The sequence below is a fragment of the Pyrus communis genome, chromosome 3 (genome assembly GCF_963583255.1).
Source record: "Pyrus communis chromosome 3, drPyrComm1.1, whole genome shotgun sequence".
NCBI lineage: Eukaryota > Viridiplantae > Streptophyta > Magnoliopsida > Rosales > Rosaceae > Pyrus > Pyrus communis.
This window is the reverse complement of record NC_084805.1, coordinates 28607285-28634334: the sequence shown is the minus strand read 5'-3', so window position 1 is coordinate 28634334 and position 27050 is coordinate 28607285. Positions and strand designations below refer to the sequence as shown.

The 27050-nt window shown below is 36.4% G+C and overlaps 6 protein-coding genes and 1 pseudogene across 6 annotated transcripts; 5 read left to right on the top strand and 2 right to left on the bottom strand.

Moving 5' to 3' along the window:
• Positions 1–153: 153 nt before the first annotated feature.
• Positions 154–1244, bottom strand: LOC137728581 (U-box domain-containing protein 8-like; annotated as a pseudogene).
• Positions 1245–3661: 2417 nt separating this feature from the next.
• LOC137728580 (calcium-binding protein KRP1-like) lies at positions 3662–3958 on the top strand. Its single transcript, XM_068467328.1, has one exon. The coding sequence runs from the start codon at positions 3662–3664 to the stop codon at positions 3956–3958; it is 297 nt and encodes a 98-aa protein (XP_068323429.1).
• Positions 3959–5448: 1490 nt separating this feature from the next.
• Positions 5449–6149, top strand: LOC137727288 (calcium-binding protein PBP1-like). The gene has a single exon (XM_068466153.1). The coding sequence runs from the start codon at positions 5726–5728 to the stop codon at positions 6062–6064; it is 339 nt and encodes a 112-aa protein (XP_068322254.1). The 5' UTR covers positions 5449–5725; the 3' UTR covers positions 6065–6149.
• A 4876-nt stretch (positions 6150–11025) lies between these two features.
• Positions 11026–11796, top strand: LOC137727300 (zinc finger protein CONSTANS-LIKE 9-like). Its single transcript, XM_068466164.1, has one exon. The coding sequence runs from the start codon at positions 11040–11042 to the stop codon at positions 11538–11540; it is 501 nt and encodes a 166-aa protein (XP_068322265.1). The 5' UTR covers positions 11026–11039; the 3' UTR covers positions 11541–11796.
• A 1730-nt stretch (positions 11797–13526) lies between these two features.
• Positions 13527–16741, bottom strand: LOC137728855 (universal stress protein PHOS32-like). Its single transcript, XM_068467640.1, has 2 exons — positions 15950–16741; positions 13527–13794 (listed from the first exon to the last, which is right to left on the bottom strand). Exons 1-2 carry the CDS (start codon positions 16635–16637, stop codon positions 13775–13777), a joined length of 708 nt encoding a protein of 235 aa, XP_068323741.1. The 5' UTR covers positions 16638–16741; the 3' UTR covers positions 13527–13774.
• Positions 16742–17805: 1064 nt separating this feature from the next.
• On the top strand, positions 17806–20395 carry LOC137728872 (E3 ubiquitin-protein ligase CSU1-like). Its single transcript, XM_068467661.1, has 2 exons — positions 17806–18158; positions 19498–20395. The coding sequence occupies exons 1-2, from the start codon at positions 17920–17922 to the stop codon at positions 20168–20170; spliced, it is 912 nt and encodes a 303-aa protein (XP_068323762.1). The 5' UTR covers positions 17806–17919; the 3' UTR covers positions 20171–20395.
• A 3149-nt stretch (positions 20396–23544) lies between these two features.
• Positions 23545–25939, top strand: LOC137729702 (protein PLANT CADMIUM RESISTANCE 12-like). The gene is made up of 5 exons (XM_068468710.1): positions 23545–23949; positions 24318–24381; positions 24570–24734; positions 25148–25213; positions 25340–25939. Exons 1-5 carry the CDS (start codon positions 23657–23659, stop codon positions 25499–25501), a joined length of 750 nt encoding a protein of 249 aa, XP_068324811.1. The 5' UTR covers positions 23545–23656; the 3' UTR covers positions 25502–25939.
• The last annotated feature ends 1111 nt before the right edge of the window (positions 25940–27050 follow it).

The following is a 27050-nucleotide window of genomic DNA, read 5'->3' as shown; positions in this document are numbered from 1 at the left end:
GCGCTCAACGCAACATCAACAAATTTTACTCCTCAGCCGAGCTCGGCCGACGAGTTGGCACGCCCCGCATTCGACCGAAGGACGTAGTTAGCTTATTAATTACTCGGCCTGCGCGCCACGTAGGTTTTGTAATTTTTAGGGTCAACAGAAACATGGATAAAAAGTTTAAATAACAAAACTTCAAGAATTCTGCTTACAAATTCAACCCAATTCTTCCTTCTTGACTCAAGTTCATCAGCTTCTTCACTGTCAAGAACCCTCTTCTATTCCGGAAACTACAAATAAGAAGGAATGTCGAAGTGAATTCAGTAGCGAAACTGAATTCAGAGTCGGAAAAGAAAGGAAAACAGAGAATGGAAGCTTCATACCTTTCTTGGCGGCGAATGCTGTAGTGTTAACGTGCACAATGGGAATGGTGCGGCGTTACCATGTACAGATAATCCTTTGAGTCACAAAACCTTACTGGAAAATTCTTAGCTGAATTTCTCTCAAAGTAATTGGTGATGAAAGTGGAACGAAGGAGGACCGTGGAGACCGTTTTATTCCCCCGAACCCAAGTTCACTAATTAAAACAGATAAACTAATTAAACTAAATTAAACCGTTTCAAACTAAATCAAACCGTTTTCTGCTCTCGACTCTTGCCGACCCTGAGGAGCCAAACCAGAGCCCGAATTGCATACGGGTATGGCCCGATTGTGCCCTTGTTGACCTCTACCACGGCCAAGCTTGTCAGCATCGTCGCCGCCACGGCGCGGCTGTTGGGGGACCCACCTTGGAGAACTTCCACGATTCGAGCGATTGCACCCTTGGCAACAAGACCCATTTTGTTGTCGTCGTCCAAGCTGACATCTCTTACGAGTCGACCCACTTGAGGACGGCGGAGACGGTGTCGGACTTGGTGAGCTTGGCGTGGAAGAGCACTTGGAGAGGCGAGTCGAGCTTGGACTCGAGGGTGGAAGCTGGGGAGGTAAGCGTCGAGATTGGGGTTTGGGGCTAGGTAGGAGTGGGAGTGGCGTTGCTGGCGGTGGTGATGGTACGTATTGGTGGTGGTGGTACTGGTGTTGTAAGTTGGCAGGGGACAGAAGGGTATAAGTGGAAATCAAGCTGCGGAGGGCGTGGTTGTGGATGAGGGAAGGGTGGTCGAGAAGGGGCAGTTTGGGCAGGTACGGTGGCCGGCATCGAGCCAGCGTTGGATGGAAGCCCGATCAAAGGTACCACCCGATGACACGTCCCAACCAGATATCCAAATGACACATTAATGACACGTGTTGGCCGTCACTGGAGAGTGACGAAAGCCATGAATACATGAATTTGCTAGTATATGAAGGAACAAGTAATCCAAAAATCATGCAACAACAATAATCATAAGGAATATACAAACGCTAAGAGGCAATAATAATAATCCAAATTAAACATGAAAGAAATAGAATGTCTAGCAAGTACAAATCAGAAATAAAAGATCTACGAATATGTCTAGAGCATACTAATAAATGGAAGTACTAGTGAAAGATAAGACATCAAGTTACAATTATTCATAAAGAAACCATACACAAGTGGAAGAACTCAAGTTATTGGTAGGGAAATGCCTCGATGCTCGGGTCGTATTCCTTATCATTATGTTCTGAAGGGGGCGCAAAAACAAAAAGTGGGTAGACCAAAGTTTATAATAATAATACCAATAAGGGCACTGTTATTAGCACTCCACAAATCTTATTCTACACTCCTCACAAATGTTTTTTTCTTTCTAATTATAGAAAGTTTGGAGTGCAAAATGAGATTTTTGGAGTGCCAATAACAATTCCCTACCAATAATAAGAAACCATTTTCTTTCTGAACATACTAATCCCCTATTTGAAAACTCATATAGTACTACATAATAGATTTTCTGAAAACTCTAGCATGCCATGAAAAACATTCGTTAAACATGTACGTGTAAACCAGTGATCAGTAATAGTAATATATTCGTCTGAAGGAAAATCCGTAAAACATCTGTAAATCACATCAATGATGTACTCAACTAGGGGTATCATATTCGTCCGAAGGCATAACCATCATCCGAAGGTGAAGCTATACGACACTAGGTTACGCTAGTGAAGAAATATGAATGTCCCATCACCCGAAGGTGAAGCTGTACGACTCTGGGTTATGCCAGAGAAGAAATATACATAATACACCGACACTAGTCGTGGCTAGTGAAGTTGTCCGACATTAGTTTCGCCAGTGAAATTGGAAGTATATCATAAATATCCTAAATTGTGTCTTATGACCATAGACATTTACATACTCATGTTGTGTGTATGTACTGTATGATAACCCACCAATGAGTCTCCAACTTATTTTTAGGAACAACATCATTATGGAATCATCTCCATCCCCAACTTTAGCAAGACTGACAAAAGTATGCTTCTTCTTAGTAACGTTTCGTTCTTTCTGAAATTAAAATTTAAACAAAATACAAAAAATAAAACAAAATAAAATGAAACAATACACAAGTTCAAGAAAACAGAAAAATATGAAAGAAAATTCAAGGATAACGTATTCTGAAACTAAAACTAAAATAAAAAATAAGAAAGTTTAATGAAGAAGCAAACTTACAAAATGGTTCCAATCCTTCATTCTTTCTTCTAATCGTTTCCTTTCTTCCTCGTCATTGTTCTTAAGATACTACAAAATTGAGAATTAAAAAAAAAATATTGAAAGAGAAAGAGTGTAATCGTTTGCTTTCTTCCTCGTCAATTGAGAATTTAAAAAAAAAATATTGATAATTGAAAGAGAGGGAAGGAATGAAAATTGAAGGAGAAAGAGTGGAGCAGAGAAATTGAAAGAGACCCTTTTTTCTGTTTGAGTGTGAGTATGGGCGCCATGGCTGAGCAATTGAAGAGAGCTCGTAAGAAAGAGCACATAGGAATGAAGTGAGAAGCAGATAGAGGCAAAAATCAAACTAGATATTTAAAAGATGGGATCCTTTAACAAGAGGGATCCCTTTTTCTTTTTTTTCTTTTAAATGAAGGCACTTTCTTGACCGTTGGATTGACTTTAATGAAATTGTGTGGTTAAGATTAAATCACATGCCACACAATCTCAACCACACAGTTTTATTAAAGTCAAATTAATGTCTCCATTTTTTTTTATAAATGAGAATCCCTCTTGCTAAAGGGTATGTTTAAAAGATAAAACGGCTGGTGCAATGGTGGGACTGGACCCGCAGGTCGGGGGAATTGGGGAGGATCATAAAAATATTTGAAGCAATAATGGGGTGGGTGGGGCTGGGCCAAACCACAAACAAATAGGATCCCGACCCGATCCAACTCTGTATACTCTCAATTAGCAAACCAAATGTAAACTTGTAAAAAATCTTCCTTGGCAGTCATAAATCCTAAAACAAATTAATAATCTAAAGCATTTGTACCTTTGTTGCGGCAGATTTTTGGTTCCAAACATGGCAAGCTTATCAAAATGTCAATCAAGACATGCCAAGCCTCACGACATGCCAATGACATGTTAAACCTCGCAAAATATCGATCATGGCATGCCAAGCCTCGCAAAATGTCGGTCATGACATGACAAGCCTTGCAAAACGTCGATCACGACATGCCAAGCCTCGCAAAATGTCTCTCATGTCATATAAGGATTTTTATTATTATTTTTTTTTTCCCAACTATGGTGGAGCGATTGGGAGCAGAAGGGTCCATGAAGGAGTTGATCAACGGGTTGCGGTTGTTAACGGACGGAGATAACGGCCTGATCACATTTGACAGCTTGAAGAGAAACTCTGCATTATTGGGGTTTCATGGGATGAGTGACGAGGAGTTATGGTGCATGCTGAGAGAAGGTGATTTGGATGGTGATGGGAATTTGGATGAGATGGAGTTTTGTACTCTCATGTTTAGGTTGAGTCCTGCTTTGATGGAAACTTCTAAAGACTTTTTGGAGGAAGCTCTTGCCTGTAACTTCTAGTTAGGATCTCTTAGTTTGTTATTGTTGTATATATTAGGGCGTGTATAACTTTTTCATGGCTATTATCTGTCATTTTCTGTAGTTTTGTAGCATATCTTTGAAATTATTCTTCTTTAATTACTACGTATTCTTAAATTCCACATTATAATACGCCAAATTGTTTCATGTAAATTTTAATGGACTCTTAGTTGTAGGGATGTACTCAATTTTGCAGCTGTATACTGCCTCTTTCCCCCTTGGAAGGTACAAAATGTAGCGTATCATTCAAAGCAAAATTGATGGGCAATTTCCTTCCATGTTCATTTTGGGGAGGTACTATGTGGAATTTTGCATAGACATCACTTTCTTTTCAACGAGCAAAACTTCGCAGATGTTGATTAGGTAAATTAACGGCTAATACACATTAGGGATTGTCTTGTTATTTACTTTGATTAGGTAAATGCACAGGGATACTCTTCTACCATTTGAATTTGGTTGTGAAGGAATTACTAGAAGTATTACTTGCAAAGAAAGTAAAGGCACTTTTGTGGAATTCCAAGTTTTAGTATTAGAGAGTACTTATTTTCTCAATAAAGAAAAAGAAAAATGAATTCAACTCCATGCAATTCTTACATGATCACACTTTATAAAAGTCATTCTTACCACACAATGAGTCCTACACAATTCAAGAATTATAATTATTTGGCAACACTATCAAACTAACACATGATGTTACAAGTTACTTGTGTCATAACGTATGTATTTTATCCATGACAACATAAGTAAAAAAAATGTTAGTTCTATCCTCAATTCATATTATAATACTTGGCATCAAAGGATTGTCACACCCAAAAAATGTCCCTCAATTTAAGTGCATCATCAATAAGTTATTGTCATCGACACTTTAAATACGTATTTTATTATGAGTGAATTTTGTTGATACGATATTACTAAAAGTGGGAACATCATCAACTTTGTAATCTCATCCATACATATTAACACATAATATGATTATAACATATGATGCTATTCTATTTACTCCATGATAACAAGGATTTATATGAATGAATTCACTGGCCATACGATATTTTTTGTCCAGTAGTTCATTGTCATGTGCGAGTTTTTTCTTCATATAACAATGTATTCTTCAATCAGAATGCTATATGACAGTAAATCTGTTTCATGTAAGTTTCTTTCCACAATAACACATTTTCCAAAATAACAACATAATCAAATATCATATGACTTTATCAAAAATAAAATAAACTAATCATATTAATTGTGGCAAAATTCTGTATCTGCCAGCTGTCAGAACCATTAGATGCTGATTTGGAAAGAGCCCGTGAATGCCAAAAATGGCCAAGTTTCATCTTTTCACAGGAAAATGCTAATTAATTGCTTCCCATGACTACCTGACCCTCTTTATTTTCTGGACCTTCCCATGTAATTTCCGGGAAAGAGAAGCCTCTCAGAAATGAAACATCTCACCAACACACAGAGCAAACTTCGACCATGCCGGTAAGCAACAACATAAGTTTCTCTTATCTGTACACCTTAATTTGTTGCCATCCACAGCCAGCCACCCCTTTTTCCTCGAAATCTTCCTCATGTTCTCTACTAATTCACTCAATTTCCCTTCTAATATATAAACCACCCACCCTAGGTCACTTTTCCACACATAAAATATTCGAAATTCCAAGCACAGTAACCCCGGACAAACTATAGGATAATAAACCCTAGCCGTAGTTTCATTTCCATCAAATTTTCACTTTGGAATCTATTAAATCAATGGCTTGTCGAAATGGGGTTATTGTGTTTGAAGATTTCTTTCCAGCAATGGTTGAGAAACTGGGAGCAGAAGGGTTTATGGAGGAGCTGTCGAAAGGGTTTCGGTTGCTGACGGACGGAGAGAAGGGCGTGATCACGTTTGAGAGCTTGAAGAAGAACTCGGTGTTGCTTGGATTGCAAGGCATGAGCGATGAGGAGATCATGTGCATGCTCAAGGAAGGTGATTTGGACGGTGATGGCACCTTGGATGAGATGGAATTTTGCACCCTCATGTTCAGATTGAGCCCTGCCATAATGCAAAGTTCTGAAGAATTATTGGTGGAAGCTTTAGATATGTAATGAAATATTGGATCTCGATCTCTTAATTATGTGGGAATTTCATGTTCTTTAATTTCTTTGGTGTTCATCTAGTTTTGTAATTTCGGGTAGCTTAAATAATAGAAGAGACTACTCTTCTTTGCATTATTTGTTTCTTTTATTCAGAAAATAATTTTGACATTCTTTTAAAGTTGCAAACGCTTCATACAAAATAATTTTTCTCACGTGAATTTATTGTTTTAACCCTTTTCCCCTGAATTTGGTTATGCAAAACTACTGACTTTGAAGTTTTTTCTATCAACTAGAGGTTGAATTATAGATTTACCAAAACAGAGATCAATATAGGAGGTCGATTGGGTTCAAGTAAGATCAGTTTCACCCATTGTGCCATGACAAGAGCCGTGGGAGAGCAATGACAGTTACTATTCACTCTAAAAAGTAATTGTCCGAGTATAAGTTTACCCGATTAAAGACTGTCATCGCGGTTATCCAATGACAATACCAATGCCATGACAATTAGGCAGGGGGGCGGAATGCCTAACAATTTAAATTGGGTGTCCTAGTCATAGGATCACAATATTGGACTCTTCTGAAATCTGAATCAGGTTATGGCCTAGATGGAACTAGCCCAGTCCACTAAATTTAAAATAAATTATGGTCTATTTGGAACTGCTTTTAAATGGATGCAAATGTTTTATGTGAAATGTTTTTGGAATAGGTAATGCTAGGGAGATTAAATTTAGAGACAAAGTTTTATAAACTAAAGGACATGGAAGTTGATGATTGGTTTATTACTTAAACATTGATAAATATGCTTATTCTTATTGGCAACTCATCATTTAGTTTGTAAATTGAATCTCCCTAACATTCAATCTTTTTTAAAAATACAAATGAATCTTGAAAAAACACTTGAATTGCTTTTGGAACCTGTAAACATTTTCTCTAGAAGTATTTTCAGTCATTTTAAAACCCTTCTAAACGAGCCCTTATTAATTTGTTCAGTCTTGTTTGAAAATTTAGACAGAAACTTCTAACAAATGAAGCTAGCTACCAATTAGTTTATAGTCAAGTTCTTTCAAAGGCGTAAGACCGGCACGAGAATGAGATCAAACCCCGTTTCCATTGAATTTTGAGTTTGGGAAATACTGCAAATCATCTCATCTGCAAATCTCTTATCGAAAGATGAGACCGAACATAAGACTCACAGTCATGCATGATAATGCTCGTAGCTTAATTACTTAAATTACAATTCTGTCATTATCCATCCACCAACAAATTTGGTAAGTTGGGTCCTATACACAGTAGACCGAACAGAGGACTCGCAGTCATGCATGATAATGCTCATAGCATAATTACTTAAATTACAATTCTGTCATCATCCATCCACCAACAAATTTGGTAAGTTGGGTCCTATACACAGTACACAGTACATGAAGCTATTCGGTTTTCAAAGCCTGCCCACAGAGTCACAGAACTACTTGGTCCACTGGGTTCGAAAAAGAAAATCAGTGTGTCACAACCGCCCTTTGAATTTCTACTGCTAAAAACCTCGACCACAAATATACATGTCTATGTAGGCAAGGCTAATAAGCTATAGTTATCCAATTTTCAAGTTGAATGGAAATGGACATTGAACACCAGGCCACTTCCTACTCCCCATTCCCTATCCACACGCTTTGTCTTCCTTTTTTTCTGCTACGCAATATTGCAACAGCATCAGGACTACGAATTTTGGCCGACCTCACAAAGGTTGATGGGTTTTTAGTACCATATACATGACATACACCATTCGAAAGAGATTTAACTACTTCAGGAGACCTTATCGTCATGATACTTATCTTAAACTAATCATATAACGTTAGAGTTTTTTTATTGTTTGGAAATTTTATTTATAATTAATTTTGTATTTGACAATGTATAATTGACTTGACTTGTAATATAGCTTCATATTGCATGGCTATTTTTCTTATAGTTCTTGCTTTATCTACACCTCTCACCATTGCCATGAATTTAGATCCTTTCAGATTTCATTGTCTAGAGCTTACAATTTGGAACATTCAAATTGAATCTGACGATCTTTATTAATTCATTCGATAGTCCACCTCACACAAATCGAAGATCCGAATTATTTTTAAGCTACCAACTACCCAAAGTGACTTCCTCTAATTAAACCCAAATTTTAGAAGCCATGTGACAGCATTTGTTCTAATGAAAACCAAATTTCAACCTCTAAATTAATCATCACAACTACCCACAGGAAATATTTTTAAAGCTTACAAACGCGTGAGTCCACAAGATTTTTGTAGTTCACTGCAAATCAGACACCTGTGTAGTCTATAAATAAAACTGAGACTTGTCGTGTTGAGCTTATTTAGCTTTGATGATTTCACCAATTTCGGTGTCTAAATTCAAAGAGCAGTGAGTGCATGCACGACCAACCACAGATTTCTTGAATTGGGCCCAAAGGGTGTACCTCTACTCTCTACTCTCTAATAGTAGTGCAACGAGATTCACTTCAGATTTTTGTGTCCGAAATCTATGAACTGAGAGAATCGTACCATTCAATTTTAATTTTACGATATTCATTAACCTACTTCACTGACTCACTTCACAAAAACCTAAAAACTTAAACGATCTAGATCTCTTTCTGTCTTTCTTGAAAAGTCCGAATCTCTTAATTCACAAACTCTGAACACAGAGATCCATAGCATATTTCATTCCTACCCCACACCAAACATCCATTGCAAGGTTAGTGCCATTTGATGTGGCAAATTTTAGGTTTGAGTTTTCAAAAGTGCTGATTGAGTGCACCTAATTTCTTCTCATCATGATTAAACTCACATTAGAAGTACTACAATCAGTCGCGAACTGATTTGTTTCTCTTGTATGTGCGCGCGCAAGTGACTTTAACATAACCAAAAAAATTTGAACTCATTTGTTAAAAAAATACATTACAAGAAGTGTAAAAATTAACTACTTTATAAGGTACTACTACAAGACATTAAAAACACAAAAATGATATTCTTATCATATATTTTTCATATCACATTTGTATTACCTTTCTAATAGAGTAGGAACTCATATGAGTCTAAACGCTCAGTACTACATAACATTAAATGTCATGAGCATTGGATGATTTGGACTCAATGGTCAACATAATCCAAACCAATACATATCATCCAATGCTGATAATATATAATGCCTACATCAATGTTCTCACTTTTTACAAGTTCCACTTAGGTGCTACATATATTAAATGCTACGAGCATTGGATGATTTAGATTCACTGGGCAACATAATCCAAATTAATCCACACAATTCAATGCTCATAGCAGTTAATGTTACATAACATGGAAGCATTTTTCAGTTGTCATTGTTAAAATTTGTCAGATGCTTTTATAACTAAAAATATGACTTTAGCCCATAAAACTTAATTTTCTCCACATAAAACCCAACATAAGTGTTTTACTTGAATAAAACACATTGACTAGGTTCCACATCAGCAAATTCATTAAGTACGTTTGACTGCACACATGTAAAAAATTTCGGATGCCTAAAATACCCCTATTTGACTGTTTGATGTACATAATTAATGTCATGCAGATTGTAAGGGAGAATTAGTGATTTTACAAAAAAAAAAAAAAAAAAAAAATTATGTTGTTAATTCATTGCCTAATATATAATAACATAAAACATGTCTAATATATGTTATTATACATGCTTAATTAAGTCAATAAAATCATATTTTAGGTAAATTAACACACACACACACACATATACATATATAATGCCTGATATATGTAAAATTCATGCAAAATATTTTACCTATAAAAAAAACATTTGATTCAAATAATGTACCCACTATTAAAATTTTAAAACGTTAGATTACTTTAAAAAAAAAAACAAAAAAATTTACCCAATATATGTAGGCAAAATAATTTACCTACATAATAAATAATATTATTTTATTTGATACTAATTTACCTATTATTTGTACATATAATAAATAAATGTGCCAATTATATATATATATATATATGATATTGATATATACAAAATTAAATAGCTACATAACAAAAGAATGCTATTTGATTCAGAATTAATTTACTTACAAAATAAAGCAATGTTATTTGATTAGAAGTTAATTTACCTTTTGTACATATATCTTATAATAATAAAATGTGCCATATAATATATGAAAAATAAGTTACCTACAAAATAAAGGAATGTTATTTGATTCAATATTGATTTACCACATAATATATATTATTTGCTAATCATAAATTTACATATAGGTAAATTACTTACATATAATATTTTTTAACATATATGTTAGTACTGTGCATATATATACTTTTGAACATAGAGTAGTACTATATACATATAGGTAAATTACACACACACACACACACATATATATATATATATTGAACTTATAGTGGTACTATATACTTTTGAACGTGTGTATATGTGTGTGTATATGTTAGGGGTAGTATGTGCAATAATTATTTGTGGTGAATAATAACATTTATTGATTTGATTTTGAATATTGTGGCACAAGTTGTAAAAATAGGTCATTACTTTTCTACTTGGCAGTCTTTCAAATTTGAGTTTTATTTGTATATTTAGAATTAGATGAGTTTTTATCTAAGAAATAAGAGTTGTAAGGATTTATATCTAAAGAACTCTTTTTTTAATCTGTTATTTTTTGGCAGTTTAGCCAATAAACTTGCCTCATAAACTTAAGGAGAGAGAGTGATTTGTGCATCTTTCCCTGCTCAGAAGAAGAAAAGAATTCTCCATTTTTTTATAAAAAAGAAAAAAGAAAAAACCAGAGCCGGTTTTTAATACAAATAGCTGCAACTTGGCCTGCATCATTTGTTTTCAGCTTCTTTCTTTATATATTTAAACATACATATACACACACAGAGCCACGGATATAATATATACACACACCCAGGGGCATAACAACATATAGAGAGAGAGAGAGAGAGAGATGAAGAAGTGCGAGCTGTGTGACTCTGCAGCAAAAATGTACTGCGAATCCGATCAATCTAGCCTCTGCTGGGACTGCGACGCCAAAGTTCACGGCGCAAACTTTCTGGTAGCTAAGCATTCAAGAACTCTGCTCTGCCATGTCTGCCAATCTCCGACCCCCTGGATTGGCTCCGGTCTCAAGCTCTTTCCAACTGTTTCCGTTTGCGAGAATTGTGTCAATAATAATGAAGGAAATCATCATCAAGACGAAGAAGAAGAAGAAGAAGAAGAAGAAGAAGAAGAAGAAGACTACGAGGAAGAAGACGAGGACGAGGACGAGGACGAGGACGAGGAGCAGGATGATGGGGATAAAGATGATGATGATGACAACCAAGTTGTTCCATGGTCTTGCAAGCCTCCTCCGCCTGTGTCTTCAAGTTCTTCAAGCAATAGGGACGAAGAATGTTCCAGTGGAAGCATGAGCATTTCCAGATCAACAACCAGAAGGGAACCCAGGTGACCAGATCAAATAACCAACTTAATTTCAAGTGAATCTTTTCTACGAATGATTGTTAAAATTTCCATGGGGCCATCGATCCTGTTATGTAAGCAAATTTACTGTGTTAACAAATTATTATGTTTGTAATAAGTCCAAGCCACTAACTTTTTCCTCAATAGCATTGTAATTTAGCTTTGTCATTACACATTTTTATCCATTTTGTGCACAAAGTTCTGCAAGTAGCCAACTTCATTGCCATCGGTGCACATTGGGAATGATTTCCGTACATCCATTTTAACTTCCTAAACTCTTATATTTAATTTTATCCATTGATTTTTATCTGAATTATTCAATTTAAAGGGCGATCGGAGTTAAAAAATCACTCTTGTAAGCGGAGATCATACTGAGACAAGGATGCCATTTTTTAATATCTCAAATTAATCACGAACTGTCATGTGAAGATGTTAATGCTCATAACGGTATGTGATTAACTTGAGACATCATCAGAATAACAACACTAGTGTAGGAGAATTGGCAAAATATTACATTGTCATCAAAATATACACGCATACAACACGATGAGTAAGACACTCAAATAGCGCATACAAAATAATAGAATATGATTTGACCTTACAAGTGGACCAATGCTTCACTTTAGCATCCTTAATTCCAATCAAATTAAATTATATTGATACATTTTTAAACTGGGGAGGGTTGATTTAAGCAGGTTGTTACTAGATTTGAGGAAGGCATACAAAATTGCTTCGTGTAAGAATATTATATTACAAAAGGAAAGATTCTCTTGTACAACTAATTTTGAGTTTTTGTGACATTATTCGAATTATTAAAGTTTGTTATGTATCCATAAAGCGAAACATCTTCAAGTATAAGTTTGATACGTGGTAAATTTTAAGAAGAGAATATCTCTAAACTTAATCAGGGGTGGTTGGTGGGGTCAAAGCATGGAACATGACCACGTGGGGTACCATAAATCATGATTTAGCAAATAGTATTTTAGTTGCAAGTTGATTAGTGATTGTTAAGAAAGTTAATAAACAAAGATTAAGATTTAATGAAAAAGAAACAAGGAATCAAGGAAGGGGCAGAGAGCATCCTTGTGGATTTGTTTTGTGGTGGAAAATCGAAATTCTTTGCTTCTACTTGTAGAGGGAGAATGTGGTTGTGGTTGTGGTGGTGGATCCAATTCAAAAGTTAAACACCTTGAGATGTGTGATATTTTGGATTTATGTAGGATCGTCTCGTTTATGATTATGTGTAATTTTTTGGTTTTTTGGAATGACTGTAATTCTGTTCAAAATGATCACTCGCTCATGTTATAATACTTTTTTTTTTTCATTCTAAACTACGGCACATCAACTAGGTTGTATACTTAAATTATGACATGTCAATTATTAACATTACTCATATCGTCATTTACTTACCATCACCTAAGTAACTTCCTTCTTTCAGTTTAGATTGCCAAAACAATGAAATCATGATCATTGTAACAAGAAAGACCCAACGGAAATTCTATTATGCTCTGCTGTATCCTATCCACCGAAATTTTTTGTAGTTAATTCCTGGTCTAGAAAATCCCCCAGACCGATTCTTCGGGTTAAAGTTGGCCGATCTTTATGAGGAAAATAGACTGAAACACTCCGCTTCAATATGGCAGCAAGCACAAAGGGTTGTGAACAAAATACAAGTGTGTTACGTGCAGTTAGACAGCTACGTGATCTGGATATCGAGACCTAAGAAGGTAGTATATCTCGAAATGAGAGAGATACTAATACGAGGATTATCGCCCTGCTAGAACCTAACCCCAAACCCTAAGCCCTAAACCCTAAGGAAAGATTGGGCCCTTGGGTCAGTGGAGGTCCTCAGGTATGGGCCTAAAACCGCATTTACCTTATAAAACCCCCCAAAGGTCCAAACATTTACCCTTCCAAATATTTTGAATCACGAATACTAGAAGATGAAAGTGCAGGCTTTGTACGTGCAGAAAACTGGAAGGAACAACAAAGACAATCATCCATTATTCATCATCCCGGAGCTTCATAAACATGGAAGGCAGTGAAAAGGTGGTTAAAACAACGATCAGTCGATTCAGGTAGCCGCCACAGAACGGAATAAAAGAAATTAAAAACAGAGACTCAGTAGTACTGCCACACTTTTTCATACAACATGATTACACACGAAGCAGGAGTATTTGATCAACATCATCTGAAAGCTCGTCCAGCATCTCCATCTGTTGTTCAGTGCGCCTTATCTGCATCTGCAAGGCATAAATTCGGTATCAAGTTTCAACCAAAGTATTGAGAGAGAGCAAGAGAAACTCAAATCATTACGAGGTAAATCATATAAAATGTAAGGAAAAAGCTCTAACAAAATGAACTTATAAACAACACATGGGCTTGCTACTCACGCATAGTTAGTCCAAAACAATTGGTTCGAGGATAAATGCCAACAAATAAAGGATGGATTTCCAGATTACTATTGAACACTAGAGTTGACTTAATCCTTCTGCACATGAATCATGTTTGGTAATGAGCACGAAGAAACATTTCACCAGATAATTCAATACCACATGGCCATCAGTATTCTGAAGAAACAACCTACTATATGAAACTCATCCAGCCGACTGACAATGTGGACTGCACATTCAATCAAGATGCCTAAAGACCCTGTACAGTGAAAACGACCGGGCCATCTTGAGGAGGAACCTTACAAGTGTCAGCACTTAAAACACACTAATCAATTATAATCATTGACCATTCATAGCTACTTCCAGGGTTAACAGGACTCAAATCACACTCACAGGCAAACAGGATTGTGACAATGCAAAGCATATGGCATGCCGGGTAAGTTTCAATCACTCATCAAACACCAACCTAAAATCATCATGAAACCCATTTTGTTCAGTGTTCTTAAATCCTCAGTTTCCACTAGAAGAAACTTCTCATAAAGCAGGTTTCAGATAGTACAATGTATACCACACACTTAGCAGCACAAACGATTGAAAGAATGGTAGTAAGGATCCACATTGAAAACGCCGAACACTAGCAAGGATACAATGCATACAAGCCCACGTAACATGACATCACAACTAGTAGTTACAATCTGCCATTTTTATTTGCCTGAATATTTATCAAGAATGGTAGTAGGGATCCACATTGAAAACATGAAGCACTGCCAAGGATGCTCCTATAAAAAACACTGGTTTCTCCTATTAATGCATGTGTTTTTTCCCCTTCTTTTTGGGTATATATTATTAGGAATGTTGGTCGCAAAACATTAGTTTGTTTCAAAAGTATAAACACCATCAAAACTAACGTTTGTGCAACCAACCTATACTGATATTTCAATATACCAACAAAAAAGGAAACTAATGTTTGATGCCATGAAACATAATTTATAACGTGATCCCAATAAGGTCCCATGCAACCAACATAGTTCAACTTGGACTCAAAATTCCACCACCAAGAAAATGCTCTAGGAATACAGATGCACTACTGGAGAAGCCCGTTTCCATGAATTATACATAACCAAACACAATCAAATGAAAACTTGAGACTCCGAATGCCTAGTTGTTATATTTTACTAGAAGTCAAATGCGTGTACTTCAAGCCCTTAAAGGTTCAACTGGTGCTAAAACTAGACAATGAATGCTGAAACGGCCTTAAACTTGATGTCCCAAAATCTAAAGGAGAATGTTAATGATGAAGCCATTATTTTCGGATTACATTTAAATCAGAAAAATGAAAACCGACAAGCAAGTGGATCATGCCCTTGCCTCACATCCACCCAGGTGTTTAACTACTACAACTTATCACTCTCGGAAAATAAACTGCCACCTACTTACGTGTATTACGTACTAAACAAATATGTTACTTCGGAAAGAATGACAACAAAAAAGAAAAAGAAAAAGAAAATTAAACCATCTAATTAACCCCGACATGAAAAAGAAGGCTTTTATGACGTCACTTGTTCCTGAATGCAATGTTTTCGGTACAAGAGATAAAACAAAGGAAACAGACAACTTTGTCAACTTGTGGATTTGCACTGGCTTAGATGGAGCCTGAAAGAATTGGACCGCTTGAGTAAACAAAATTCGGAAAGCAAGAACTTTAACATACTAGAGCATATCTTCATCAAACATACTCAGGTTGAAAAGAAAGTGAAGGAAGAAAGTAGTAAATTTGATGGATTTAAAGCAGGATTAATAACTAATCAGAAATCAATCCAAAGCTACTCTCGAAGCACGAACCTTTAATCAGACATTAATCCAAAGCTAATCCCAATCAAATGCATAACTACAGTACTAATACTACTATTAAATCCGATGGATTTAAAGCAGGATTAACAACAACTGCCTGTTAATAATCGAGAATTAAAGAGAATAGCAGAGCGAGAGAGCTTAAAGTTCAAACCTTTATCCAAAGCATCATGAAACTCCGGCTCCTCCTCAGGCGCGACAGGGCAGTCCAATTTACCTTGCTTTGCAGCGTCGTTTTCATCATCCTTGTCATCGGAGAACCTCACGACGATGACAGGACAGACGCAGTGGTGCACACAGTAGTCACTGACACTGCCGAGCCTGGCCTTGGAGGTCCGCTTCGAAGCCCCGAATCCCCGGCTGCCCATCACGACGGCGCTGAGGCCGAGCCTCTCGACCTCCAAGCACAACCGCTCCTTCATGTCGTGGTCCTTGACTATGTGGATCTTGTACGGCGTCTTGGCTTCCTCAAGCGGCCTGGCGAGGTCGTTGGCTTTGGTGACGGTGAAATTGTCGAAATCGTCCTCGAGCTTCTGCTGGGACTCCTGGTCTTCGGGTATGGAGACGTCGGTGGCGCCCCAGTCGGCGCCGTAGAGGACGCTAGTGGGCCGGACGTGGAGGAGGATGACGGCATCGCCAGGGCGGAGGTAGTTCTGGACGGCCCATTTGACGGCGAAGGCGCTCTCGTCGCTGAGATCGACGGCGATCCCGATTCGGCGCTGGGCTCCGGAGGTGGTGGCCCCGCTCGGAGGGTAGCGAGGGGACGACGGTTGGACTACGATTGCAGCGGCGGACTGGCGATCTCCAGGTTCTGATAACGGGCTCTTTCTGGGAGAAGCCATGGGGAGTTGATCGGAATATTTGGGAAGAAAGACGGCAAAAGGATTCAGGTGGTTTCTTTTGAGTAGAGAGAGAGTGTGGAGGTCGCAAATGTTTAAGGGAAAGAAGAAAGAGAGATTATATATTTTTAAAGTAAACTGACGATTTCACCCATGAACTATAGTCCAAATTTTGATTTTCCTCTGAACTTTTTAATTGGAAAATTAATGGCTTAAACGAATTTTTATGGTCGATTTGTCCCTGGTGTTAATTTTTCATTCTTTCTATCTAAATTTCTGTTAAATGGAAATATGTGCACAACATGTATAGATAGTTCGGTCGCTCCATTCTTTAAAATAATTGAAAACCTTACATTTCTAAAATATAAATCTATGCAAATATGTGTGATTTTATAGCTTTTGTATCTGAATGTCTAGTGAAGTGAAACTTTTGTCCATAAAGAAGAGTTATGTGGTATGCACATGATAAGAGTTAACGTTAATTTGGATGAAATCTATGAAAAACTAACGGTAGGGGAAATCGGCCAAAAAATTTAATTTAAGTCCTTAATTTTCCAATTAAAAAGTTCAGGGAAGAAATCGAAAATTAACTAATAGTTCAGATGGCCAATCGGCAGTTTACTCTATCTTTTTATCCTTCCATTTTGGGTAATTTCTTACCTGTGCTTTTTGTCAATTAAATTATGGTACAAATATAAAATAACATAATATAGGCTATTTTATCCTTTTTTTTTGGGATTTATTTATTGAATTTTACATTTTTTTTCTTTAAAATAACAAGGTTTTTTTAAACAATAATCGATAAGATTGACATAACTCGTCATTTTGATGTTTAAGATTCAAAATAAAAAAATAGTCATTAAGTTTGTCCACCATCAATCGATCATAATGATCAAAATTAAATGTATTTTTATTATTTTATTCTTATTTAATGAAAAATATTTACAAAAAAATCTTTTTTTATTTTTTTACGAAAAGACAAAAATAATTTATATTAAACTCAATAACTATTTTAAATCACAAAAATTAAAGTGAAAAGTTATGTCGAATTCAGAAACTATTTTACCTAAAAAGACAAATATTTAAATAACAATTTGAGCTACGCTAACGTGCGCGACATGTCGTTTCAAATGGCGGTGCTAATAAAACTCCAAATAGTGTTCCCCCAAATTGATTAGGGCTGCTTTTGCATCTCCCTCCCCAAATTCCCAAATCGAAACTCCCAAAATCCACGATCAGAAGAGTTGGATTTTAATCCAAATTCCCAATCATCCGCTGAGAAAAGATGCCGCAGAGGCACTCGAAGAACAACAACGACCTCGCTTTCTTCACCTACGACGAGAAGAAGAAGCTCGGCTATGGAACCCAGAGGGAGCGGTTGGGCAGGGACTCCATCAAGCCCTTCGACGCCTGCTGCCTCTGCCTGAAACCCTTCATCGACCCCATGTGCTGCCAGAAAGGGCACGTCTTTTGCAAGGAATGCATTCTCGAGTGCTTGCTTTCTCAGAAGAAGGATATCCATAGGTATGTATGCCGCTTCTCCCTCTTTTTCGAACTCTCCGTTTTTGCGCAATTTTGATTGTTAGTTGTCCAGTCCAATTTGGTGTCTTTTTTTTCTTCTGTGAATTTGACTTTTGATGTGTTGAATTGCTGGGTTTTTCTGTTGGATTGAGATTTTGAAGTGACTAAGAGATTTGGAGTTGGAGATTTAGTTTTCTAGATGATATGATTGTTAGGGGTACCCGAAACCAAAAGATTTCAGCTTTAACAAAGTGGAAGGTACTTGGTTGTGAAATAAACCAACTTGAAGTGCATAGAGAACCCCCGTACTGCATTGAATCGCAAATTTCGAAAGTGGGATTTTGCTTGGGGATCATAAGTTCAGCGCTATCTGTATTTGTTTTTTCATTGGCATTGAATCCCTTCAGAAACAAGCTTGCTTTGTTAAGGCATAAGTTATAGGACCTGTCTTGGAGGTTGCCATAGGGTATCTCATTTGAATTACATTCTGCCCTGCCGTGTGGTATGTCTCTCTAGTCCATATTTTTAGGTGAAGAAAGTTTTTCCTAATATGCTGGAGTCTGTTTTGTTGTTACATCAGAATGTGATGTTTTTGTTACTCTTGTTTACTACTTCAACGGGTTTTCTTCAAAGGGATTAAAGAGGTTCAGAGAAATACGATCTATGTCAATTTAATTGAAATGGTGAAAATGCAGGATCTATAGTTTTGGTTCCTCGAGATTCCCTCAACTGTTTTTATTTTGTTTTTAAGTTTACTATTTGTGGAAGGGGGAGAGTTCGAAACTATTACAACAATTTAGGGGAGGGGGAGTTTCGAACCCGGGATGCATGGGTAGAACTAGAAACCCAACACCCTGTCCCCTCTTGACTAACATAATCCTTAAATAGCTCTTATTTATATGCTCGGTTAGTAGTATAGTTTTATATTCTCATTACTGAATGGGATTGCTTTATACTGGGGAATCTGGTTCATAGATTGTAATTCCCTGGAGTCTATTGGTTTTGTGATTCCTTGGGAGACTTCAAGAGAAAGTGGATTATCAATCCAGTTATTTGTTTAACGGAGCCAATTTTGGGACTGTAAAACTAATTTTAAGCATTTAAGCATGGTTATAGCAAATGCAACCTTCTGCTGGTTGTTAGCTTTGTAGTTGCCTGTTCTTTACCTTTTTTGGTTTCCACGAGGCTTCCTATGGTAGATGTGAGTTTGGCCCAGCTTGATGCCTTTTGGTTTTATTTCCTTTCAGTAGCTCTTGAGTAAAATTTCACCAAGATGTAGTATATATCTAGAAATTCCTTCATTTATATGGTTTGTGCTTAAGGTGTTTCTTCCACTTGGCAGAAAGCTGGCTGCACATACTGCTCAGCAGAAGCAAGAAAAGAACGAGGAAGAAGATAGGCTTGTGCAGCAGAAAGCTAGAGAGCTTGAGGCTTTTGATCAGCAAAACCACGGTGCAATTCCACAATACAATGATAGAAACCAGAGCCAAGATAAGACTGGTTTCCATGGGGCGAATAGTGTGAAGGTCACTTCTTATGAAGAGGAGGCTCTTCGGACAATGAAAGCCTTTTGGCTGCCTTCTGCTACACCGGCAGCTCCTGTTAAAGTAGATGCTCCCTCTACGAGCACGGTCTGTCCGGAAGGAAATGAGAAACTAACGCTGAAGTCCCTATTTACTGTGTATTACACAGAAGACAATAACGAGAAGAAGAAATCATCTCTGGATAAGACATTTATATGTCCGAGCTGCAAGGTTACTTTGACCAACACGCTGTCGCTCGTGGCCCTTAGTTCATGCGGGCATGTCTTTTGTAAGAAATGTGCTGATAGGTTCGTGGCTGTAGATAAGGTTTGCCTCGTTTGCAGCAAGGGATGCAAAGAAAGGAACTTGGTGAACTTGGCAAAAGGAGGAACAGGCTTTGCAGGGCACGATGATAATCTTGAAGCAAGAGACTTTAAGCATTTGGGGAGCGGTTCCGGATTAGGGTTGGTGAGGCCTGCCGCGAAGACTTAACCTCGATCTCTTACCGTTCGGTGATGGTAATACACACTAAGTTCATCCTCAAGATAAGAAAAGACAAGTTGCACCAAAGATTCTTCTCCTTTGTTGTGGCCTTTATAATTTTGTAGACAGTATGTCTAAGTTGATTGTGCCTATGCATTGCTTGATCATGTTTTATTCTGCAACATGTATACTTTCACTGTGACGGTATTCAAAAACTTATCACACGCTTTTACACTTGCAATTGTTACATAAACGTTCTTGTGCGCGGAAAGTTTTTTCCGGTTTAACATAGTAAATAACCAAAGAAACGGGAGATTTTTCATTATGCTGGAATACGGGCATATACGTTAAATGTTATACAAGTGGAGGACATTTGAAAAAAAAAATAAAGAACTTTTATCTCTTTATATAATAACATATGACGTATAATCATGTGCATATTGTAATAGGATGCCCACATGGCTCACAAGCTCGTGCTTATCTAAAACGAAATCCATACAGCAATGAGCCAGCACTATCGGTTGATTCGGTTCCCACGCACGAGATATATATCACATCATATAAATATAGTCCAATTCATAGGACTGTTAATTAATTAATCATTAAATTAATAAACCCCAATTATTTTTTTTAAAAAAAAAACATGGTTAAGTCATAAGGGATTATGCATGAACTGCCGCAAATACAGCTCACGGTTCCGCGGGTTCTGTCGACGAGCACTCACGGGCACTTGAGGCTAACCCGTGTTGATTCTTTTGTCACCCGCCATTATCGCTCATTCGACTTATTCCTTATCCATCGTTTCAATCCATATTAATTATATAATTTGTCTTTCTGATAAAGTAAGATTGATTGTTAATTAGAATATTATTATCCCCACTAATGACTTAACCCAATATGTTGAACCATAATTCAGCCTCGTCTCCTTGTTTTTATAATAATGCCGACTTAATTAAACGGCAACCCAATTTTCTTCGGCCGCTGTCGTTTCTTTGCATGATTAAGTTTCTTTTTCTGTCATTAAATTAAGGGATGTGCGTCTCACACACCCTTGTTAATTTCTGCATGTTGATTTTTTTCAATTCATCCGATCCGACGGTCGAAAACAAAAAATATGTGGGAGAAGTAACACATCCCTAAATTAATATTATTTTAGAGCATCATAACATTGTATTATCGTGTAACAAACTCAAAATAATTGGAATCTCGGATATTATTAAAGTATATTTAATTGCCTGAATACGATATCAACATTGTCACCGTATACACGGGTGGTAGTCCGAAGTAATGTAGATTTTTCCGTATATTATGGGATGCGCCGAAAAAGCCGGGAGTAAGAAGAAAAGAAATGAGCTTTGTAGCCCGTCAGACAAAAATGATTTTAAAATTACTTATGATAGAAAATTTTAGGGTAAATTACACATTACGCCCTTCAAGTTTGAGTGCAACCTCATATGATATCTTCAAAACATTTCACTTTCATACCTCTTTTATTTCAATATAATACATCTGTTATATTTTCCATCTATTGATGTTTAAGAACTGACAGGACTGCCATATTTGTGCCACCTGCCATATTTGCAGCTTCTTGTTTTTGGCTTTTTTTTTACCCAAAACTGTGAAAAAAAACTGAAGCTGAGTGTTTACCAAACACAAAAACAGCTCTCAGCTTTTTTTGATAGCAGCTTTTTTCAGAATCACCTTAGTACCAAACCAGGTCGAAGTAGGGTTCTGGGTTTTTTATTTTTTTTATTTTTTATAATACTTTTCTTTAATTAATTATTTTAATTTTTTTTAATTAAGTGTTTAGCTATGTGGCACAAATATGACAATTATGTCAGCACAAATGTGGACTTTATATTTGCCACGCCATTATTTAACAGTTAACTTAATAGATTTTTTAACGATTGTATGACATTGAAATAAAATAATATGTGAGGTATGAAAGTGAATATTTTAAAGATATTGTAAGAAATTGAAATTGATCCCAAATCTGAAAGGGTAAAATATAATTTAGCCAAAATTTTAGCTTTACTCTGAAAAAAATATGCTTAGCAAAACCTTTTCTTAAGGAGCAATCACGAATGATCTTTTATTTTTTTTTTATTTTTTTATTTTTTTTTTATATATGTGAAAAAGAATAATCTTTTAGTACCTTATTTTAACTTTTTTAAGAGTTTCAATCTGATTTTGTGCTCCGAATCTTCAAAGTATGCCACTTTGACCCCAATCTTAACCCTGTCCAAATTCTCTATTAAATTAAAAGTTATTTTTATCCTTATTCAATTGAGAAATAACAAAATATGTGTCAATGACATGTTTTAAATGATTGAGGTTCACAATCAAATTAAAAGTTTTGGGCTCAATTGAAAGATTGCGATAAGTAAAGGGAGACCGTTGCTAAATTGTGGCCTAATTATTACCTTACGCGCCAACAGAACCCCCACCCGTCTCACCAACAGACAATCGTCACTATCATCTCCACCTCCCATTACTCAGAAAATAATTTTTTATGTCTCTGGAATATCATTCAGTATATCAAATGTTATAATTTAAATAGTTGAATATTTGAAGGGAAAAAAAAAAAAAAATTAACCGCTTGTATCTTAGTACTTAGTGTATCGAGGCATGTTACCAACACATTGAATAATTTGTCTCATTATTCATAGGGAAATTTTTTGAAATATCATATGAACTTGTACTAATTTTTTAATTTGTCATATAAACTAAAATTTTAAGCAATTTGTCATACACACTTTTCGAAATCATCAATTTGTCTTCTCACGCTGACTCTATTAAGTTTTTCATCCAAAATAAGTCATGTGCGAGACTTGTGTTCAGGGTTATTTCTATCATTTTAACATCTCATTTCCTTCTATTAAGTTGCATTCGTCAAAATAATTCTAGAGTGTTCAGTTTAGCAGGTCATGAAATCAAATTTTATAATATGAGAAACCAGTTAAGGTTTGGTGTTAGAAATGGAGATGTAGATGCATATATGTTGCTCGAACACAACAATCCGCATAAATACCTTCAAACACAAAAGAGTTTTACTAAAGAAAAGTAAAGAACTTGTAAAAAGATCTTAAATGACAGCAAAAACTTTGAACACAGGTCACATGACTTATTTTGAATGAAAAACTTAACGGAATTAAAGTAAAATGATAAATTAATGATTTCGAAAAGTTAATATGATAAATTGCTTAATATTTTACTTTATATAACAAATTGAAAAATGTGTTGCAAAAATTTTTTCTTTGTTCATATTTATAAATAAATAATAAAATAATACCCCAAAAAAAGATAATTTAAATGTTATATATTTTACTATTTAAATAAATAAATTTCGTGTCATTGCATCTGAGAATCACGTTCTTTGAATACCAAAAAGCGAAAACGCATAAAAGGAGGAGGAGCAGAGGAGAGAGAAAGCGGAGGAGCAGCGAGGAGGAAGGAAACCCTAGAGCTTCAGCTTCTGGTTTTGGGGTTTGGAAAATGGGGGATTTGGAGAAGCAAGAGACGGTGCTACTGAAGAAGGCGGCGGAGGAGGCGGATGGGGAAGAAAAGGAGAGGCTTTTGGAGGGAAATGGAATGGCGGTCGTCGATTTCGACCTGCTCTGCTCGACGGTGGCGCTGCAGACCCATGGAAAGCTGGCGGCCAAGCTCCAGAGCTTCCCCGACATAGAGGAAGGCGGAGACGCAGGGGACTTGGGTGGCGTCTTCAGGATGTGGGAAGGTGAAGTCCTAGATTGCTTCGATGACCGTCGTGTTGCGCTCGAATCCCTTTGGTCCGTACCCCTCTCTCCCTCTTTTCCTGTTTGGATTCCCAGAAAATTTCCCCATAATTTGTTTTCCGGAGAAAAAGTTTTAATTTTTGCTATAAAGACGATTCCTTTTGTTTTTGGTTTCTATATTGTTCAAAATTCGAATAACTGGGGAGCCAAAATCTCTCCCTTTTTTTGACTTTTTTGTTTCTGAAGATGCATATTTGCTGCCTGTCGTTGAATTATTCAAAAATAGTCAAGAAATTAATTGGGTCAATGCGTTTTTCCTTTTTTTTTTTTTTTTTTTGTTTTTTTGTTGTTGAGAATTTGAATTGCTTGTTTAGTTTGACTACTTGTTGACTAATCTTTGCAATGTATTTTGATGTTTGCAGTTGCCCATGCTATAGATTTGGGAAGAACATGAGACGAGCTGGTTTCGGTCCTTGTTCGTTACAGGTTTGTAATTCTATCCCTTTTGTGATTGCTTTTTTTATGTTATCTGTGGAAAGGAGAATTTGAGGATGTTTTAGATTGAAAACTATTGAACAACCCGTGTTCAGCTCGTTTTGATTCGAAGATTTGGATTTTTTGGGTAAATAAGGTTGTTTTAGGTAGATTCTGAGTTTCGGTATATTATTTCGCAGGGAGCTCTTCATTTGATTCTTGTTGTTCTTGTCCTTCTCAACTGCATTGCCTTCATTGTCACCAAGAAGCACTGCTTTCTATATTTGGCGGTTGCCTTCACCATTTCACTAGGAACATATTTGGGATACTTCCGAACACAGATAAAGAAGAAATTTAACATCAGGGTAAGCCTTCTCTCTTTGTCTATCGTTGTATCCGGTTTCTTGCCAACCGTTAATATATGTTGTTACCTGAACTGGTGTTTCTCTTTTGTTTCTAATATTAGTATTTGCCTGATTGCTATCTCTTGCTAATTCCAATTAACAATGTTAAAGTCTTATAACGCAAATGGTTATTCAAGGAAGAAAACTACATTAGGTGTAGAAAAATACAGAAAATGTAGGTTTGGTACGGTAGACGGTTTGCTATTCCCTTCTCGTGGAGATGGTGCTGTTACTGCTATGTGATCCATCATTTCAATTTTAATGAGTTGTTTCATGAATCTATGGTTTTTCTAATTCATGCCTCATATTCGTTTTCTTTCATGGTTCTACATGAATTACGCTAACATTGTTGCGGGCAATGCTGTTATTTTCAGGGTAGTGATAGTTCCTTGGATGATTGCATCTACCATCTCATCTGCCCATGCTGTGCATTATGTCAGGTCATCTTTCCAGATCCTATGCCTACAAAACAGTTGTTAAAAGTTAAAACTAAACATATGGTTTAATCCTTGATTAAGCTTCTTATTTCCGGAAACTTATTGATAGTATTCTTACAATGTGAGCAGGAATCCAGAACATTGGAGATGAACAATGTCCAAGATGGCACCTGGCATGGTCGGGGTGATACGATATACATAGGTAGCCTTGGAGAAGGTGCAAAATCGTTCTTTGAGCTACAACCGCCACCGATTGTCTCAATCAAATCCCCTGACCCCTGCAGCTTGTAGACAAGTACAGATTCTTGTGAATATCCACGAGTTTAATAAGCTGGGCATTTGCCGTTCCAGAAAGTGGCCACAGCTATGATTGGAAATCGGACTTTCCATTTGATTTCTTCCGCGAGAAGGATTGTTATGTCTTGCCATCGGGAAGGCAAACGTTTAACATTCATGAGTGCTGCGGTCGCCATCGTGAAGTAGAGCTGCTAGAAATTCCTGCTCCACCTTGTAATTGCTGTGTTTTCAGCTGCGGAAGGTGTAAAATTACGTTATGAAGAAGATTTCATTGATCCAGGTGGATAATGGTAAACATGTAATTGTACATACATGTGCTGGGGTTTCTTAGATTGATCCCCATTCTCTAGATTTGCTTCTTGTAATGTTGTTTATTACATTTATGCTTGTTCCAAATTGAACCACTTTTATTTACTAAAGATGTGATTGTGATATCAAAATGGAGGACTTGAAAATTGACGGTTCTAATCATTGAAATATAACTTGGAGCAGACTCAAAAAGATGTTTCAAATAACGAAAAATTTGACGGTTCTAATTGTTGAAATATAAGGAAACCCAAAAAATTGACGGTTCTATTGAAGGCGTATGTAACTATAAAAAGGTAGAAATGGCATGCAAGTTGATGGTGGATGCTAATTTTTCCCAATAAAGCGATATTGAAGGAAAGAAAAAAATGAACTCGAGATATTGAGTGGAGGAGAGGAAAATTGAACTCGGGATATCGAGTGCATGAATGCTCTTAGTCCTCCATACTGCATAATCACATGACTAATTAATCAAGGACATTGAGAAAAAATCATAACAATAGCAGCATGTGATACACAATCCAAATAAGTTGAAATTAGTCATCAATCAATGGCCACTAAAGTCTTACTCAAATGATTAATTAATCCTAATTTGATTTAAGCCAGCAGCATCATGAATCATGACAGATCGTCCTCTTGATCTCAAGCTTATACACAATTTGGATGCAGAGAATGTATTATATAATATTAGTAAGACTAAAATAGTATTAACGTTGATTATTTGCAAGTAGTAATCAAAATCCTAGTGTTTTAATTAGGATTGAGATTCTCTCTGTAACCTACGAATTGCACAATCTGGGGCATTCAAGAGACAGAGAGATACCCAAACGTTGGAGAGAGATTGTTTCTCAGGTTGGCCAATGAACTTGGCTAATAAAGACCGCATAATTTAAATTGAACGCTTTGAATTGTTCGATCTGCGAGTTTTGAAATGTGAGATCCGAAAAGGATCTCAATCCCTTTCATCGGACTCACATATGAAGTTCAAACTTGACGGACTGTGTTATCATCTTGTACAAAATGTGAATGTAAAGATGCTTGAAGCAATTTAAAGCTCAACAATTTTGACCACTATTCCATCTTAAAAACTAAACTCAAATATTACATGGTCTTCAAAAAACTGTAAGGGTGATGGTATTCTTTGGAACATGGTTACGTCAATTAACCAAGACAATGCGTCTACTCTATTACTTTCAAGTTTGAATCCACTTTATCGTACATTAGAGTATTTGAAAAT

Coding starts and splice junctions, on each gene's coding strand:
- LOC137729702 (XM_068468710.1), top strand. CDS start 23,657: ATGGGGGATTTGGAGAAGCAAGAGACGGTGCTACTGAAGAAGGCGGCG. Junction 23,950..24,317: donor GTTGCGCTCGAATCCCTTTG/GTCCGTACCCCT, acceptor TGATGTTTGCAG/TTGCCCATGCTATAGATTTG. Junction 25,214..25,339: donor CATGCTGTGCATTATGTCAG/GTCATCTTTCCA, acceptor CAATGTGAGCAG/GAATCCAGAACATTGGAGAT.
- LOC137727300 (XM_068466164.1), top strand. CDS start 11,040: ATGAAGAAGTGCGAGCTGTGTGACTCTGCAGCAAAAATGTACTGCGAA.
- LOC137727288 (XM_068466153.1), top strand. CDS start 5,726: ATGGCTTGTCGAAATGGGGTTATTGTGTTTGAAGATTTCTTTCCAGCA.
- LOC137728872 (XM_068467661.1), top strand. CDS start 17,920: ATGCCGCAGAGGCACTCGAAGAACAACAACGACCTCGCTTTCTTCACC. Junction 18,159..19,497: donor CAGAAGAAGGATATCCATAG/GTATGTATGCCG, acceptor TCCACTTGGCAG/AAAGCTGGCTGCACATACTG.
- LOC137728855 (XM_068467640.1), bottom strand. CDS start 16,637: ATGGCTTCTCCCAGAAAGAGCCCGTTATCAGAACCTGGAGATCGCCAG. Junction 13,795..15,949: donor TCATGATGCTTTGGATAAAG/GTTTGAACTTTA, acceptor TATGCCTTGCAG/ATGCAGATAAGGCGCACTGA.
- LOC137728580 (XM_068467328.1), top strand. CDS start 3,662: ATGGTGGAGCGATTGGGAGCAGAAGGGTCCATGAAGGAGTTGATCAAC.